We start from the raw sequence: 17,240 nt of genomic DNA, 5'->3' as shown, positions 1-17,240 counted from the left end.
AGTAGTTATAGAAGTAGTAGTAATAAGAAAGAAGATTATGATAATGACACAAAAGATTTACTGAGTGCTTACTGTTATTGATCTGGATTATTTTACTCAGTCTTCACAGTAACCCTAGGAAACAGGAACTATTATTATCCTCACTATGAATAAGGAAACTGAAACACAGAGATTATGTAACTTGTTCAAAATCACCAAGCTAGTAGGTGGTAAGGTTGGATTTTTAATGGGTAGCAGTAATCATGATTGTTAAACAAGTGATCAGTTAGGCCTATATTTAGATTATGAACTCCCATATGGAGAACTTGACTATCCTACCATCAGCTCTGCCTTGCACTCCGGTTGTTAACTTTCTTCAGATCAAGAGTAGGCAGGTACAAATAGTGGGTTCATAGCACTTGACCTCAACTCTTTATTCTGAGTTATTTTGTACATTTTTCAGCAGCACGGCCAAACTGAGTCTTCAACTTTATCCCTGTCTCCTACAAGGGAAGAGCCTTTATACAATTGGACATGATTTTATTTTTCCTCTGTAAGAATTTTAACCCTTGTATTGTTGTTATTATTTCTACAATAATTTGTAAATGTTAATTTTTACTTGCTTTTTTTAAGTTAAAATTTTGTATACGGTATTTATTTGTCAAAATAAAGATTCTCACATAAAGACAGTCTCTTCAACAAATGGTGTTGGAAACTGGATATTCACATGCAAAAAAATGAAAATGGACTACTTTTTTACACTGTGTACAAAAACAAACTCAAAATGAGTGAAGGACCTAATGCCAGACCTGAAACCATAAAAATCCTACAAGAAAGCACAGGCAGTGATTTCTCTGACATTGGTCACAGCAGCATCTTTCTAGATATGTCCCCTGAGGCAAGGGAAGCAAAAGCAGAAATAAACTATTGCAACTACATCAAAATAAAACGCTTCTGGGGTGCCTGACTAGCTCAATCAGTAGAGCATGTGACTCATGGTCTCAGGGTTGTGCTCTTGAGCCCCATGTTGGGTATAGAGATGACTTAAAAATCAAATCTTAAAAAATAATAATAATAAATCAAAAGCTTCTGCATAGCAAAGCAGATCACCAATAAAACTAAAAGACAACCTACTGAATGGGAGAAGATATTTGCAAATGACATTATCTGATAAAGCGTTAGTATCCAAAATGCACAAAGAACTTATAAAACTCAACACCAAAAAACAAAAACAAAAACAGTCAAAATAAAAAATGGGCAGAAGGGGCTCCTGGGTGGCTCAGTCGGCTAAGCCTCTGACTTTGGCTCAGGTCATGTTCTCATGGTCCATGGGTTCAAGATCTACATTGTACTTTGTGCTAGCAGTGCAGAGCCTGCTTGGATTCTTTGTCTCCCTCTCTCTCTGACCCTCCCCTGCTCATTCTCTCTCTCTCTCTCTCTCTCTCTCTCTCTCTCTCTCTCTCAAATAAACATTTAAAGATTCTATGTTCCTGGATAGGAAGAACAAATATTGTTAAAATGTCGATACTACCCAAAGCAATCTACATATTCAATGCAATCCCTATCAAAATAACACCAGCATTCTTCACAGAGCTAGAACAAATAATCCTAAAATTTGTGTGGAACCATAAAAGACCCCGAATAGCCAAAGCAATCTTGAAAAAGAAAACCAAAGCAGAAGGCATCATAATCCTGGACTTCAAGCTATACTGCAAAGCTATAATCATCAAGACAGTATGGTACTGGCACAAAAACAGACACTCAGATCAACGGAACAGAATAGAGAACCCAGAAATGGACCCACAAACGTATGGCCAACTAGTCGTTGACAAAGCAGGAAAGCATATCCAATGGAATAAAGACAGTTTCTTCAGCAAGTGGTGCTGGGAAAACTGGACAGCAACATGCAGAAGAATGAACCTGGACCATTTTCTTACACCATACTCAAAAATAAACTCAAAATGGATGAAAGACCTAAATGTAAAACAGGAAGCCATCAAAATGCTCAAGGAGAAAGCAGGCAAAAACCTCTTTGATCTTGGCCTCAGCAACTTCTTACTCAACACGTCTCTGGAGGCAAGGGAAACAAAAGCAAAAATGAACTACTAGAACCTCATCAAAATAAAAAGCTTCTGCACAGCAAAGGAAACAATCCGCAGAACTAAAAGGCAACCAACAGAATGGGAGATGACATTTGCAAATGACATATCAGCACAAGGATTAGTGTCCAAAATCTATCAAGAACTTATCAAACTCAACAACCAAAAAATAAATAATCCAGTGAAGAAATGGGCAAAAGACATGAATAGACACGTCTCCCCAGAGAAGACCTCCAGATGGCCAACCGACACATGAAAAAATACTCAACATCACTCATCATCAGGGAAATACAAATCACAACCACAATGAGATACCACCTTACACCTATCTGAATGGCTAACATTAACAACTCAGGCAACAACAGATGTTGGTGAGGATTCAGAGAAAGAGGATCTCTTTTGCATTGCTGGTGGGAATGCAAGCTGGTGCAGCCACTCTGGAAAACAGTATGGAGGTTCCTCAAAAAAGTAAAAATAGAACTACCCCACAACCCAGCAACTGTACTACTAGGTATTTATGCAAGGGATACAGGTATGCTGTTTCGAAGGGACACATGCACCCCCATGTTTATAGGAGCACTATCAACAATAGCCAAAGTATGGAAAGAGCGCAAATGTCTGTCGAGGGATGAATGGATAAAGAAGATGTGGTGTGTGTGTGTGTGTGTGTGTGTGTGTGTGTGTGTACACACACACACACACACACACACACAATGGAATATTATTCAGCAATCAAAAAGAATGAAATCTTGCCATTTGCAACTATGTGGATGGAACTAGAGGGTATTATGCTAAGCAAAATTAGTCAGAGAAAGACAAATACCATATGACTTCAGTCATGAGGACTTTGAGACACAGAACAGATGAACATAAGGGAAGGGAAGCAAAAATACTATAAAAACAGGGAGGGGGATAAAACATAAGAGACTCATAAATATGGAGAACAAACAGAGGGTGACTGGATGGGTTGTGGGAGGGGGGAGGGGCTAAATGGGTAAGGGGCATTAAGCTATCTACTCCTGAAATTGTTGCACTATATGCTCACTAATTGGTTGTAAATTTAAAAAATAAAAAAATTTGGGGCGCCTGGGTGGTGCAGTCGGTTAAGCATCCGACTTCAGCCAGGTCACGATCTCGCGGTCCGTGAGTTCGAGCCCCGCATCGGGCTCTGGGCTGATGGCTCAGAGCCTGGAGGCTGTTTCCGATTCTGTGTCTCCCTCTCTCTCTGCCCCTCCCCCGTTCATGCTCTGTCTCTCTCTGTCCCAAAAATAATAAACGTTAAAAAAAATTAAAAATAAAAATAAACATTTAAAAAATGGGCAGAAGACATGAACAGATGTTTCTCCAGAGAAGATATCCATATGGTCAATGGCCAGACACACAAAAAGATGCTCAACATCACTCATCGTCAGGGAAATGTACATCAAAACTATAATGAGATATCACCTCACACCTGTCAGAATGGCTAAAATCAAAAACTCAAGAAATAAATGTTGGTGAGGATTTGGAGGAAAAGGGCTCTTTTTCCTTTTGCATTTTTGGTGGGAATGCAACCTGGTGCAGGCACCATGGAAGACTGTATGGAGGTTCCTCAAAAAATTAAAAATTGAACTACTCTATGATCTAGTATTTTCACTATGGGGTATTTACCCAAAGAATATGAAAACATTAATTTGAAGGGATATATGCACCCCTATGTTTATTGCAGCATTATTTATAGTAGCCAAACTATGGAAGCAGCCCAAGTGTCCGTCGATTGATGAATGGATAAAGATGTGGGGTGTGTGTGTGTGTATACACACACACACACACACACACACACACACACACACACACACACATACACACATACATATATATACATATATATGTATATATAAAATGAAATACTATATATATAATGAAATATTATTTGGCCATAAAGAAGAATGAAATCTTGCCATTTGCAACAACGTGGATGGAGCTAGAGAGAATAATGCTAAGGGACATAAGTTAGTTAGAGAAAGATGTAAATACCATATGATTTCACTCATATGTAGAATTTAAGAAACAAAACAAATGAACCAACAGGAAAAAAAAAAAAAAGACAAACCCCCAGATAGACTCAACTATAGAGAACAAACAGATGATTACAGGGGGTGGAGTGAAATAGGTGAAGGGGATTAAAGTGTATACTTATCTCAGTGAGCACTGAGTAATATATGAAACTGCTGAATCACTATATCGCATAACTGAAACTAATGTAACAATGTTAACTACGCTGGAATTAAAATTTTTAAAAATTAATAAAAAATGATTCTTACATTAAAAAATGAGTGATTTAGGGGCGCCTGGGTGGCTCAGTCATTTAAGCATCTGACTTCAGCTCAGGTCATGATCTCATGGTTTGTGATTTTGAGCCCCACATTGGGCTCTGTGCTGACAGCTCAGAGCCTAGAGCCTGCTTCGGATTCTATGTCTTCCTCTCTCGCTCTGCCGCTCCGCTGCTCATGCTTGCTTTCTCTCTCTCTCTCTCTGTCTCTCTCTCTCTGTCTCTCTCTCTCTCTCGATAAATAAACATTAAAAAAATTTTTTTAAATGAGTGATCTATATTTAGGCCTAGTTTGGAAGAATAGTCCAAATTCAGTTTGGTATATGATTCTAGAGCTGATTAATTAGGTATTATCAAATAGAAAATAAAAGAGATGGAAAGAGAAGAGAATTCCAGAGAAAGTATGTAGACTAAGAATGATTAAATAATAATTATTTTAGGGTTATGGTGAACATTAAATGAGAATTATAGAATGATAGCACATTTTAAATGGATAGTCAATGCCAGTTTTTATTTTGACAATGGCGTGACTTAGTTAAAACAGAAAAGTACCAGTACCTCTTATCTTTGTTTCCTTGATGTATAGAGAAATACACACATATACATATATAATTTTAGTCCTTTATATTTTCTTAAGGCAAAACTTCATGTAAACCACTATATGATATAGGAATAATATAACTGATTTTGATCTTTTGATGACACTGTTCACTACTCTGTGATCTATGACATATTTGCATTTATTTATTTATTTAGTTTAGGAGAGAGACAGAAAGAGAGAGGGAGGGGCGGAGAGAGAGAGAATCCCAAGCAGGCTCTGCACTGCCAGTGCAGAGCCCAGTACAGAGCCCAGTGCAGGGCTCGATCTCACGAAACTGGAGATCATGACCTGAGTGGAGAGCTGGATGACAGACGTTTAACTGACTGAGCCACACAGGCACCTGCCATGTTTATATTTATTTAGGAACACTATGTCTTGACTTTTTCTAAAGAATACAATGACTTTTATGAAAAGAAAATGGCTAGGAAGTGAAGAGAAAGGTTATAAGCAAATGCTCTAACAATGTTGCTAAACTAGGAAAGTACAGGAAATAGCTTTTGTTCCTGTAAACCTTATGTAATAGAATCATATTTGGGGGATGTTTGGGCAGATATTTCTTTCTCATTTTGGAGGAGAAACTAAATTGTCTTTATTTCCAAAGACTTGAGAGATTCTTGTTGCGCATTTTGTTTATTTATTATGGCATCCTATTAGGACACACTGGTTATTTCAATATGCCTTGAAGTATTACATATGTTTTTATGTGAAACACTATTGCTTTTCTTTGTAGATTTCCAAGTATGGAAAGAGTATTAATAATGAAGTCATCTCTCTCAAGTAGTTTCTTCTGTACTCCATATACCAGGATGGATTTTCTTTTGTGCCTATTCAGAGAATTTCCATTTAGTTTGTTGTTAGTAATTACCCTCCAGTCACTTTCTTCATATCTGTTTTCTAGATAACAGATTCCTAGTGTATACCTGTATTATGTATTATTCTTCCGTAAGTGTACTATCTTATACTTCTCTACATTAAATCTCATCTGAAACCTGTTCTTCCAAATTCCCAAGTTCTCCATATCCATCCATGTACATGTTTGATCTTCATTTCTTCCTTTTTTTTTAGTACCCATCCTTGCTTTGTATCATTTGCAGACTTGATCATATTTGACTTTACATTTCCTCCAACTCATTAATGAGCACACTGGATAGATTATTCCTCTTTCCTGTGAGATTCTGTTAGATGTAGTGTTGGGTATTCTCAATTGTAACTCTGCTGATAGCAGTTGCTTTCTTCTCATCATAGAATTCTTTATCCACTGTGCTATACCATTATCCAAGTAATGGCTCTATTATCTCTGCTTCCTGGAGATACAGATAAAATCATTGTGTCCCCTTTTCTACTTATACCATTGCTTACTTTTTTTCAAGTTACTCATTCTGGGGTGCCTGGTTGTCTCAGTCAGTTAAGTGACCGACTTCGGCTCACATCATGATCTCACAGTTCGTGAGTTCGAGCCCCACATCGGGCTCTATGCTGCTGGCACAGAGCCTGGAACCTGATTCAGATTCTGTGTCTCCCTCTCTCTCTGCTCCTCCTCTGTTTGTGCTCTGTCTCTGTCTTTCAAAAATAAATAAACATTATAAATAAGTAAATAAATAAAGTTATTCAGTCTGAAAAAATAGAAATTTCTCAAAAAATTTCACTGAACATCATTGAGTCTTTAAAAATGTTTTTAGTGAGGAAACATCTTGAAAGTACTGTCTAAATCTTTGCCTTCTTCACAGAAAATGGTCTCTAGTTATTTGGATTTTATGTAAAAAGAATAAATACTTTCCACACAGCTGAGAGTATGACTTAAATACATGTATTTATTTTTTCTGAATGTGGATTGCATTTTCGTAAATTATTCTGCTTCAAAATGGTTTTCTAGATGAGACCCAGTTCTTTTATAACTTTCAGAGCATAATGCTTAGCCACATGTTTATTTTTAAAGTTATATTTTTTCTTTTACTTTCAGGAAAAAGAAGAAGTAGAGGGGATATCAGTAGGTGCTATACTTTCTGACTATCAGCGTGTTCGAGTAGAAAATGTGTAAGAGAGCATTAATTTCTCCTGTATTTTAAAAATTACATGTATTTTAAGAATGTGAATAAATGAAAATGTAATTGTATCCAAATAATAAATAGAATGTGATATTGTACATATCTCATGGAACTATCTATATTACCAAAGTAACAAAATAAACTACAATAAAAAAATCAAGACAAAGATTTTTAAAATCAAAAGTATTATTTTCAGTGTTTCCTTATTTGAATCAGTATACCTGTTTAATCCCTTTTAACTCATCATCATTTGTAATAAAAATCAGGAGAAAGAAAAAAAAGGCTTATTAAGGAATCATTCCTTTTTTGGTCTTTAGAATTCAGTTCTTGGCCAAAAATATTCATGTGATTAAAATACTTATATACAAAGTCATTCAACTTTCAAGGACTTTTTAGATTATTGCTCTCTCCATCTTTTTCACCCTCTAAGGTTGGTAAAATATTGTATCTCCAAATACCAAAACAATCCATTCCATTGATCTCTTCAAAAACCATGAAGTCAAGTGATAATATTGATTATTTAATGTTCACTTGGCAAAAGATCACATGAATTTATTTTTCGTTTTTAGTTTCTGGATACATAAAATACTGTATAGAGACTTTACATATAATTAGATTAGCAAAAAGAAAATGTGGACTCCAGTATTAATCTTGCACACAACTTGACCTAGAAATAAGTAATTTTGCCATCCAAAAGGATAAATGCAAATCACATAAGGACTGTATTTGTGTAATTGTTTCAAATTCTTGACAAAGAAACAGTCGTATCAACTATCACATCAAAAACTTGCATATTAATTGACTTGAAAACTTTTTTTATTTTTATTATTGCATTTATTTTGTTTCTAGTTGTACAGTGAATTCAAGGCAGTCAAAAGTCCAAAGTTTTTAGGGTTGCCCGGCTGGCGCAGACTGAAGAGCATGTGACTCTTAATCTCAGGGTTGTGAGTTTGAGGCCCGTGTTGGGTGTAGGGGTTACTGAAAAAAAAAAAAAAAAAAAAGTAAAGCATTTTTTAAAAATCCAGAAGTTTTAAAGTAAACAGAGGAAATATAGGACAAAGCATAATTAAATGAAGGGGACTATGATGATCTCCTATTTTGGGGTGTGTATCTCTAGAGAAGGGAGAGTGGAGATGGAAGTGGAGGAGGTCATATGTGTAATTTGAAAAAGATTTCCTTACATTCTACTTGCCTACATTTGAGAACAACTGATCTACAAATGGAGATGGATTGCATAGCCCTTAAACCATATGTTGGAAATACTATTTTCAACAAGTTTTAGGTCACATTCTCTGAGAATTATTTAGTTTACAAATCTGTGTTTTTTAATAAGTTCAAGCCCACATGGTTTAATGGGTAGCCAAACTGTAGATGGGGCTGACATTTATTTATGAAAGTTAAAAGCCAAATGAAAATGTGCTCCTGATTAAGAGGCTGCTTTACATCTATATGGGAGAAAGGTCCATAGCATACCCATAGATAGAGCAAGATTTTTCTTAAAACAGTCTCAGATACGCTTCAACACATGGTTAAAATACCCAGATTTTATACCATTAGGCATATCTCCAATAATTTTATCCTTAAAAATGTTAAAGCAATGTTACTGGGAGTCCGTTGGTTTACAATAAACTCAGTTTTCAATTAGCGTGTCTTACATTTGTAGTTTGTATTGCATCAGTGTATTTTTAATATATAAAGTATTTAATAAATGTCACAGCTCAACTGCAATAGTGACTTACAGAGGAAGTGTATTTGAGTCATGATATTTTGAACTGTTAAAGAATTTAAATAGGTAATAAAAAAAGTTTGACTTAAGTCTAGAAATAATCAAAAGATTATGGTTATCAAAGCAACAATCAAGAATTTTACAATAAAGATAAGGGTGGAATAAGGTTTTTTCAATTAAAAAAAAATTCTTAGCCTTTTAAAAGAGGTAGAGAGCCCAGTTTCATAGGTAGGCATTAAACACTGGTAAGAGGACAGCTAGAATTATACGTTTGTTACATGGGTAGTTTCAGTTATATTATTTTTGTGTTTATTAACTTCCTCAACATTTCTATAGATGCTCTGGGATATTTTACAAAGTATGTATAACAGTCTGCAGTAGAACGGTTTTGGTTTCTTTGAAAGGGTATGTGTACATGGAAAAACTAGTGATATATATGTTTTTTTTTAAGTTTATTTATTTTGATAGAGAGAGGAGGAGGGGCAGAGAGAGAGAGAATCCCAAGCAAGCTCCGCACTGTCAGTGTGGAGACCGACGTGGGGCTTGAACCCACGAACCACAACACCATGACCTGAGCCAAAATCAAGAGTCAGACACTCAACCGACTGAGCTACCCTGGCCCTCCTAAAAGCAGTGATATTTTTAAGGCCATGTATGAGTAAATGACCAAACATGTGGTATATTTACTAAGTATTGGGATTTTCTGAGAGAAAAAGAGATCATTGTGGCCTAGTCAGCCAGGCAAACTTACAGACACTGGGTTTTAGGGCTATGTTTTTTATTTGAAATCTGATTTCAGCCACTTATGCTGTGACTTGGGCAAGTCACTTGGCTTTGACTACCGTTGTTTGAATATTTATTTTATCTAAGCGTTTGTACTATTTTCTTTATTTATATTACTTTTAATCAATTATAATCCTTCTTGAGGAAGTCACATTTAAACAAAGGCATGAAATAAGTGAAAAAGGTAGGAAGCATGTCTAGTATATTAGACAAGAGTGGGCAGTCCAATGGTGGTAGTTGGAGCGAAGGGAAAGTAGTAGGAGGTGAGGTATGAGAACCAACCAGAGTGAGATCCATGCAGGTCTATTGCAAGGACTTTTACAAGGAGTGATGTCGAGATTTGAGCAGAGGAGTCCCATAATCTGTTTTATGTTTTAAAAGGATCACACTGGCTGCTGCATTGAAAACTGATTTTAAAAGGGTAAGGGTGAAGCACGGAAAGAATTTAGGGAGATACTGACCCAAAAGATAATGGTGGCTCAGCCCAGGGTGTTCGCAGTGGTATTGGTGAGGAATGATTCTGTCCTGTATTGGGGTAGATTGGATGACAAATATGAAGGAAAAACAAAACAAAACAAAAGGAATAAAGGATGACTTCAATTTTTAATTTCTTAATCTTCTCAAGAACTTTGAAAGGAAATATTTTTGTTCCTATTTATGAAACAGGAAACTAAAGACCTAGAGTTTCATTGACTTGTCAAAGTCATGTTGCTAGTTAGTGTAGGGATAGGTTTCAAATCCACATTTGTCTTGACTCGAACTTACATTCTTTCTGCTGTACCGTGATGTAAAATATGTAACACAATGCCTACAGCATATTTGGTGCTCAATATATTGTACTTTTTGTTCTTTTTTTTCCACTCAGAGTCAAATTCTTTTTAAAAATGTCAAAGTTAGTAGATAAGAATAGTTCATGTAACCATAGGTATTGTAAATTTAATCAATATATGATTATTTTATTAGGATAAGTTGATTTGCCTATTTTGCGTATGCTTCACAGTTTTGATACCCAAGGAAGTTCTAAAAACAAGAATAAGCATCCGTTGGCATTTGGAAGCTTTTTAGCATAGATTTCTAAACTTAGAGCCTTACTAAAATTAATATTTCTAATCTGCCTGGAGATTTCATTTTTATCTGTTTATGCATAGCCTGTGGAAATTAAATATGTTTATGTTGTATATATAAACTTCATTATGCAAAACATGTTTTTTTAAAGCATTTTAAATGCTAAAATCCTTGAGAGAAGCATTATGTTTAAAATCAAAGTAATTGCTGTGGATCCAAGTATAGAACATTAAGATATCATCTGATTTTTTTCTTTTTATTTTATAGGTGTAAAAGGCTTAATCTCCAGCCTTTAGCTTACCTTTGGCAGAGAAACCAGGAAGATTTGCTCCGAGAGATGATATCATCTAACATTGAAGCAATCATCATCAAAGTAGCAGCTTTGGGTATGTAGCCAGACTTTCAAGGGAGCTGTCTGTTACCACACAGATAATCTGTATTCACTAATAAGCAGTTACAACAGAAAAGGAGGAATAATTTAAAATGTAAAAGTGTGGAATCACAACTGAAGTAGAGGGAAGTTTAAGATGGGTTTTTGACCATTTACCAAAGTGATTACAAATGAGCCTCATCATATTTTTTTTTAAATATATAACTGCGTCTAAAATTGTTACAGTATTATGGACCTTTGATTTAAGGTCTTTTTATACTATTGGGAACCCAGGTTCACAGGAAACAGGAAAAGTAGGTTTCTTTCTTTCTTTCTTTCTTTCTTTCTTTCTTTCTTTCTTTCTAAGTTTCTTAAAATCTATATTTGTCACAACATGTGATATTTTTCTTATTTTTTTAAACATATTTTGAATATGCTAAAATAGAATGATTGGCTTTGTAGTGTCCAAAATAAGCAGAGTAGTAGGTTTTTGTTGGGGATGGTAAGAAGATTATAATTGAGAGACTGTCATTTGATCAGTTAGCATAGACACAACGGGCAGGTGGTAATGTGATTCAAATATGGATATTACATACGAACACACTTCATTTGTTGTTTTGAATTTTTATAATAATATTCATTTTCAATGGGTTCAGCTCAATGCATTTATTTCACAAACCTATTACAGTAAATGCCCTGGAGCCTCAGGTGTCTCAAAGACTAAATCATGTACCTCATTTGTGAGTTTACATTGCTGATCTCTGAAATAACGAGGTCTCAAGCTGTGGAGGATTTTAAAGACAAATTCACATTTTAAACAACATTAAAAGAAAGATCTCATAATATTTCTCCTTGGTAAACACCAATCTACTCTCTCCTTGTTGAAGTTAAAATGTTGTCTTTCATGGAAGGTCCTATAAAGAGAACCTGAAGTTGATCTTCTCAGCTTTTAAAAAGAGAAAGATCAAGGTGGGTGTTCTCATTTTTGAGAAAAGATGGCTCAGCAACCCATGACTGAAATTCTCAGTATAGATATATTTGTCCTTTGAGTTTCTATGTAAATCTATACAGATTATGCTCTCTTGCTTTCTCTTTGTCTCTTGCTCTCTCTTTTGGATTTGCTAAGATTGCCTAGTTCTGTAATGAAGTTCATGTGACACTTCACTGGACAGTACATATTCTGTCACTTTTACTGTTGGAGAATAGGATGGATTACAACCCAGAGAGAACCTACCTCATTAGCAAGACAGAGCCATAGGATAGAACCTTACTGACACCTCTATTATAGTGTAACTGATATTGTGTGTCTTTTCACTGGTCTGTGTGGATGTGCGTGCGCCTCTAAGTAAGGGTTAGAGATGGTGTTTCACTGTATTAAACTTTTGGATAAAGTGTAACGCTGAGCTAATTTGTCTTTATCATTCCCATGACAAAAGTATAGATCTGATTTTAACATTTATAGCGCATAGTTTCTATTGATTACCTAAAGGTGTACAAAGAGAAAAGTTATTCTTGAGAACAGTATTAAGAAAGGTTTATTGAGTGGAACATTTTTTTCTAAGGACACAAAAATGTGTAAATGATGCGATATAGGTTTCCAAAGTTTTTTACCACCACCCTGCGCATTTAGTTTTCAGAAAGGGTTTTAATCAAAAAGTGGGACAAAAGGATCTTTATAGGGAGAGGGGTTCAGCAAAGTTTTGTGGCCTATTAGATTATAGAGTGGTCTTAGAAAAGGGTTCTACATAGGTGAATAAAAATGTATTTCTGATAACTGTGTCACATAACCTTGGTGTCTTGTAACCATCAGTGAATTCGTGAAATCTACACATTAACAACTTAGTGTTTTAAGAAGTTTCTGAGTTTTAGACTTACTTGAAGAACGATGTGTACATTGTATTTAAGAAGAATCTTGCCTTTTAGAAATACTTATTTTTAATTATGTGAGTAGTACATGAAAACATTCTAGCCACATAATATTAAATTTTTGTATATAAAGTTTCCATGTGTTTTCTGTTATCTTCTCTCCCTCCAGGCACTCCCTTTCCCGAGGTATATACCAGAGTAATAACTGATCATCTGTCTATGTCACTTCTTTTGTATATGTATTATGTATGAGTCGAAATCCTATGATTGTTTTATGAGGTTCTTAATATATTACATGAATGGTATTATAATCTGTGTATTGGTTGACAACTTGACTTTTTTACTCAACAATGTGTCTTAGGGATTTTTTTCCACGTCAGTAAATATATATCTATGTCAACTACTTGAGGTAAACAGGTATCACCTTAGTAGTCATGAGCCTTATACTAAGGGCTGCTATGAACCTGATCTAACAAATGACTTAACTCATTCCAAAACAAAATCCTTAACTATTTTTTTCTTTTTTTTCTTTTCTTTTTTTTCAATTCCAGTACAGTTAACATACAGTGTTATAGTAGTTTCAGATGGACAATACAGTCAACTATTCAATACATTACTTAGTGCTGATCAAGATAAGTGTATTCTTAATTCCCTTTACCTATTTCACACACACCCCATCTCCCCTCTGGTAACCATTGATTTGTTCTCTATAATTGAGTCTTTTGTTTGTCTCTTTTTTTGTTGTTTATTTGTTTTATCTCTTGATTTCTACATATGAGTGAGATCATATGGTATTTGTCTTTCTCTGACTTAGTTTGCCTAGAATTATACCCTTTAGGTCCATCCATGTTGTTGCACATGAAAGATTCCATTCCTTTTTTCTGGCTGAGTTATGTTCCTGTGTGTGTGTGTAGTTGTGTGTGTGTGTATGTATGTGTGTGTGTGTGTGTGTGTGTGTGTGTGTATGCCATAACGTCTTTATCCATTCATCTATGGAGGGACACTTGGTTTGCTTCCATGATTTGGCTATTGTAAATAATGCTGCAGTAAGCATAGGGGTGCATATATCTTTTCAGATGAATGTTTTCATATTCTTTGCATAAAGACCCAGCAGTACAGTTACTAGATCAGATGGTGATTCTACAAAATCCTTAACTATTTAAAGGAATACTATAAAATCCAGTACACACTAATTAAAATTCACTGTGCCTTGCATCTAAATTACCCAGCATGCAAAGAAGCAGGAACATTTGATTGATACTGAGCAATCAATCAGAATAGACCCAGATTTGGAATTAGCAGGCAAGGAAGTTAAAACAGCCCTTATAAATATGCTCAGTATGTTCAAAAAAGTAGAAAAATACAGGATTGTGACAAGGAAGATAAAAGATATAAAAAGGCCCAAATACAACTTCAGAAATGCATTATCTGAAATGAACAATGCACAGCAATTAGACATTGCAAAAGAGCTGAATAAACTTGAAGACAAATAGAAAGTGTCAAAAATGAAACATAGAGGGCAAAAAAGGGACTGAAAATAATTAACACAACATTGGCGAGCTATGAGACTATATCAAGCAGCCTAACTTGAGTGTAGAGTCCCAGAAAAGGGAATGGGAGACTATTTGAAGAAATAATGGCCAAAAGATTTTCCTAATTTGATAACAACTGTAAGATTACAGATCCAAAGAGGAAAAACACAACACATTATAATCAAATTGCTGAAAACCAGTGGTAAAGAGAGAATCTTAAATGCAGCCAGTGTGAAAAGATTAATTTTATACAGAAAACAAAGATAAAAGTGTTAACAGACTTTGCTTCAGAAACTATACAAACTGGAAGGTGATGAAGAGACATCTTTAAAGTATTGCAAATCACTAAAAGTCACCAAGAATTTTATACCTAGTAAAATAGATTTCAAAATGAAGTTCAGATAAGGACATTTTCAGATAGTACAAAAGTTGAGAGAATTCATCACCTGCAGATCTGCATTACAAGTAATACTTTAAAAAGTTTATTTTTGAGAAAGACAGAGCGTGAGTGGGGGAGGGGCAGAGAGAGAGGGAGACACAGAATCCGAAGCAGACTCCAAGCTCTGAGCTGTCAGCACAGAGCCCCATGTGAAACTCAAACTCAGGAGCCGTGAGATCATGACCTGAGCCAAAGTTGAAGCTTAATTGACTGAGCCACCCAAGTATCCCTACAATAATACAACTATTAAAAAATAAAACAGCATAGGTAATAGTCCAATAATGGAAAGTAAATAAAAAATTATAAGATAACCCAAAAGAAAGCAAGAAAGGGTAAAAAAAAAAAAAAAAACAGATGAGACAAATAGAAAACAAAAATAAGATGGTAGATGCAGACTTTATAATTTTAATAATTACATTAAATATAAATGATCTTAATACCTCAAAACAAAAGGGAGGGATTTTCAGATTTGAAAAAAACAAAAACAAAAAACCAAGGCCCAACTATATGCTCTCTATAAAAAAATGTGCTTTAATTATAGAAACATAGGCTAAAACTGAAAGGATGGAAAGAGATGTTGTAACACTAATAAAAGAAAGCTGAAGTGGTTATATTTGCATCAGACAAAGTAGTCCTTAGAACAATGAGTATTATTAGGGATAAAGAGGGACATTTCATCATGATAATGGGATCAATTTATCAAGAAAGCATAACAGTTTAAAGGTTTATATAACAATAACAGGGCTTTAAGATATTACAACACGAAACTGCTGCAAGATGTATTGGACAAATCCACAATTGTACATGGAGCTTTCAATGTCTCTCTTCAGTAATAGCTAAAACAAGTAGACAGAAAATCATTAGGGATGTAGGAAATTTGACAACACTACCAACCAGTTTGACCTAGTTGGCACTTATAAAATACTCCATCCATTAACAGCAAATTGCATGTTTTTTCCAAATGCACATGGCCATTCACTAAGATAGACCATATTGTGGATCATAAAAGAAATTTCAGTGTGTGTAATATACTGAAATCAGGCAAAGTATGTTCTCTGACCACAGAAGAATTAAATTAGAGAAACATATTTACTGCTACAAATGCACAGAAATGGACAAAAAATATTTCATGGACATACTATATTTATTAACAGTCTCAGAGCAGTAGTGTCACTGAAAATGGAATGGGCAATTGATACACTAGCTAATTAAAATGGCTACTTAAAAGAAAGAAAAAAGGGGGCACCTGGGTGGCTCAGTGAGTTGAGCATCCGACTTTTGATTTCTACTCAGGTCGTGATGTCACATTCATGGGACTGAGCCCTGCGTCAGGCTCCATGCTGAGTGTGGAGCCTGCTTAAGATTCTCCCTCTCCCTCTGCCCCTCCCTCTGCTCTTGCTCTCTCTTGAAAGAGAGAGAGAGAGAGAGAGAGAGAGAGAGAGAGAGAGAGAGGAAGAAAGAAAGAAAGAAAGAAAGAAAGAAAGAAAGAAAGAAAGAAAGAAAGAAAGAAAGGAAGGAAGGAAGGAAGAAAGAAAAGCTTGATTTAAGGGTTAACTTAACCAGTTAAATGATTTTGTAGCTTAACTAGATAAAAGAAAGTAATGCCAAGACTCTACAGGAAAGATTTCTAGAATTGGGAGATAGGAATGAGGTGATAGAACACTATAAGTACACAACTATATATTTTTCCTACTTCACAAAATTTTTCTTTTGTCTTACTTGATCTGGTGGTTCCAGGCCTAAGTTTAAAGTTACCATAGGGAAGTATTATCAGTGCACTAAACAAATATTGATACCACTAAGTTTGACATGCATATTATTTTTTATTATTATTTGTTTAAATTCAAGCTAGTTAACATACAGTGTAGTATTGGTTTCAGGAGTAGAATCCAGTGATTCATCACTTACACCCAGTACTCATCCCAACAAGTGCCCTCTTTAATGCCCATCAGCCATTTAGACCATTCTTAAAGACTCTTAGGGGTATGTCATAGCTTCATCCATGTAGGCAAGTTAAGGCCTGTCTGTAAACATAGGGCCATGTGTCCTATGATTCTTTATCTTTCAAATTCTATATCAGCCTGGGAGTGAGTCCAAGGAGATGTGTTAACAAAGCTATTGTTTTTACTGGCCTTGTGGATTTATAATACATCTGCTGAGCCAGAAAGACCAATCACAGGGGATAGGTTATGGGTCAAACAGGTAATAAATGGAAATGAAAGGAATCATAGGAAATAGAAATGTACCTATAAGCAGATTACAATTCTATGGAGGGGTGCAATCATGTGACCTCTGTGCCATGGCCTCTCAGGTGGAGATTCTTAGGCATCTCTCTCAGATCTGATGCTGACTACTTAACTGTTGTCAAGAGAAAAGTCTGAACCTGTTTTTGCAGGGAAGGGAAATTGCTGATGTATGAGCTCT

The 17,240-nt window shown here is 35.3% G+C and overlaps 1 protein-coding gene across 2 annotated transcripts in view; it reads left to right on the top strand.

Annotated features, from left to right (window-relative positions):
- DPH6 (diphthamine biosynthesis 6) overlaps positions 1-17,240 on the top strand; it is a 204,033-nt gene that overhangs the window by 106,333 nt on the left and 80,460 nt on the right. For both annotated transcript variants that reach the window (XM_040492226.1, XM_040492227.1), the window contains exons 4-5: positions 6,951-7,024; positions 10,877-10,995. In XM_040492226.1, coding sequence (XP_040348160.1) covers positions 6,951-7,024; positions 10,877-10,995 — 193 coding nt within the window. The remainder of the gene's footprint in view (positions 1-6,950; positions 7,025-10,876; positions 10,996-17,240) is intronic.

Source organism: Herpailurus yagouaroundi, unplaced genomic scaffold (assembly GCF_014898765.1).
Source record: "Herpailurus yagouaroundi ecotype Mexico unplaced genomic scaffold, PumYag 184, whole genome shotgun sequence".
Taxonomy (NCBI): domain Eukaryota; kingdom Metazoa; phylum Chordata; class Mammalia; order Carnivora; family Felidae; genus Herpailurus; species Herpailurus yagouaroundi.
The sequence above is the reverse complement of the archived record's forward strand: the minus strand, read 5'-3'. Positions and strand labels throughout refer to the sequence as shown.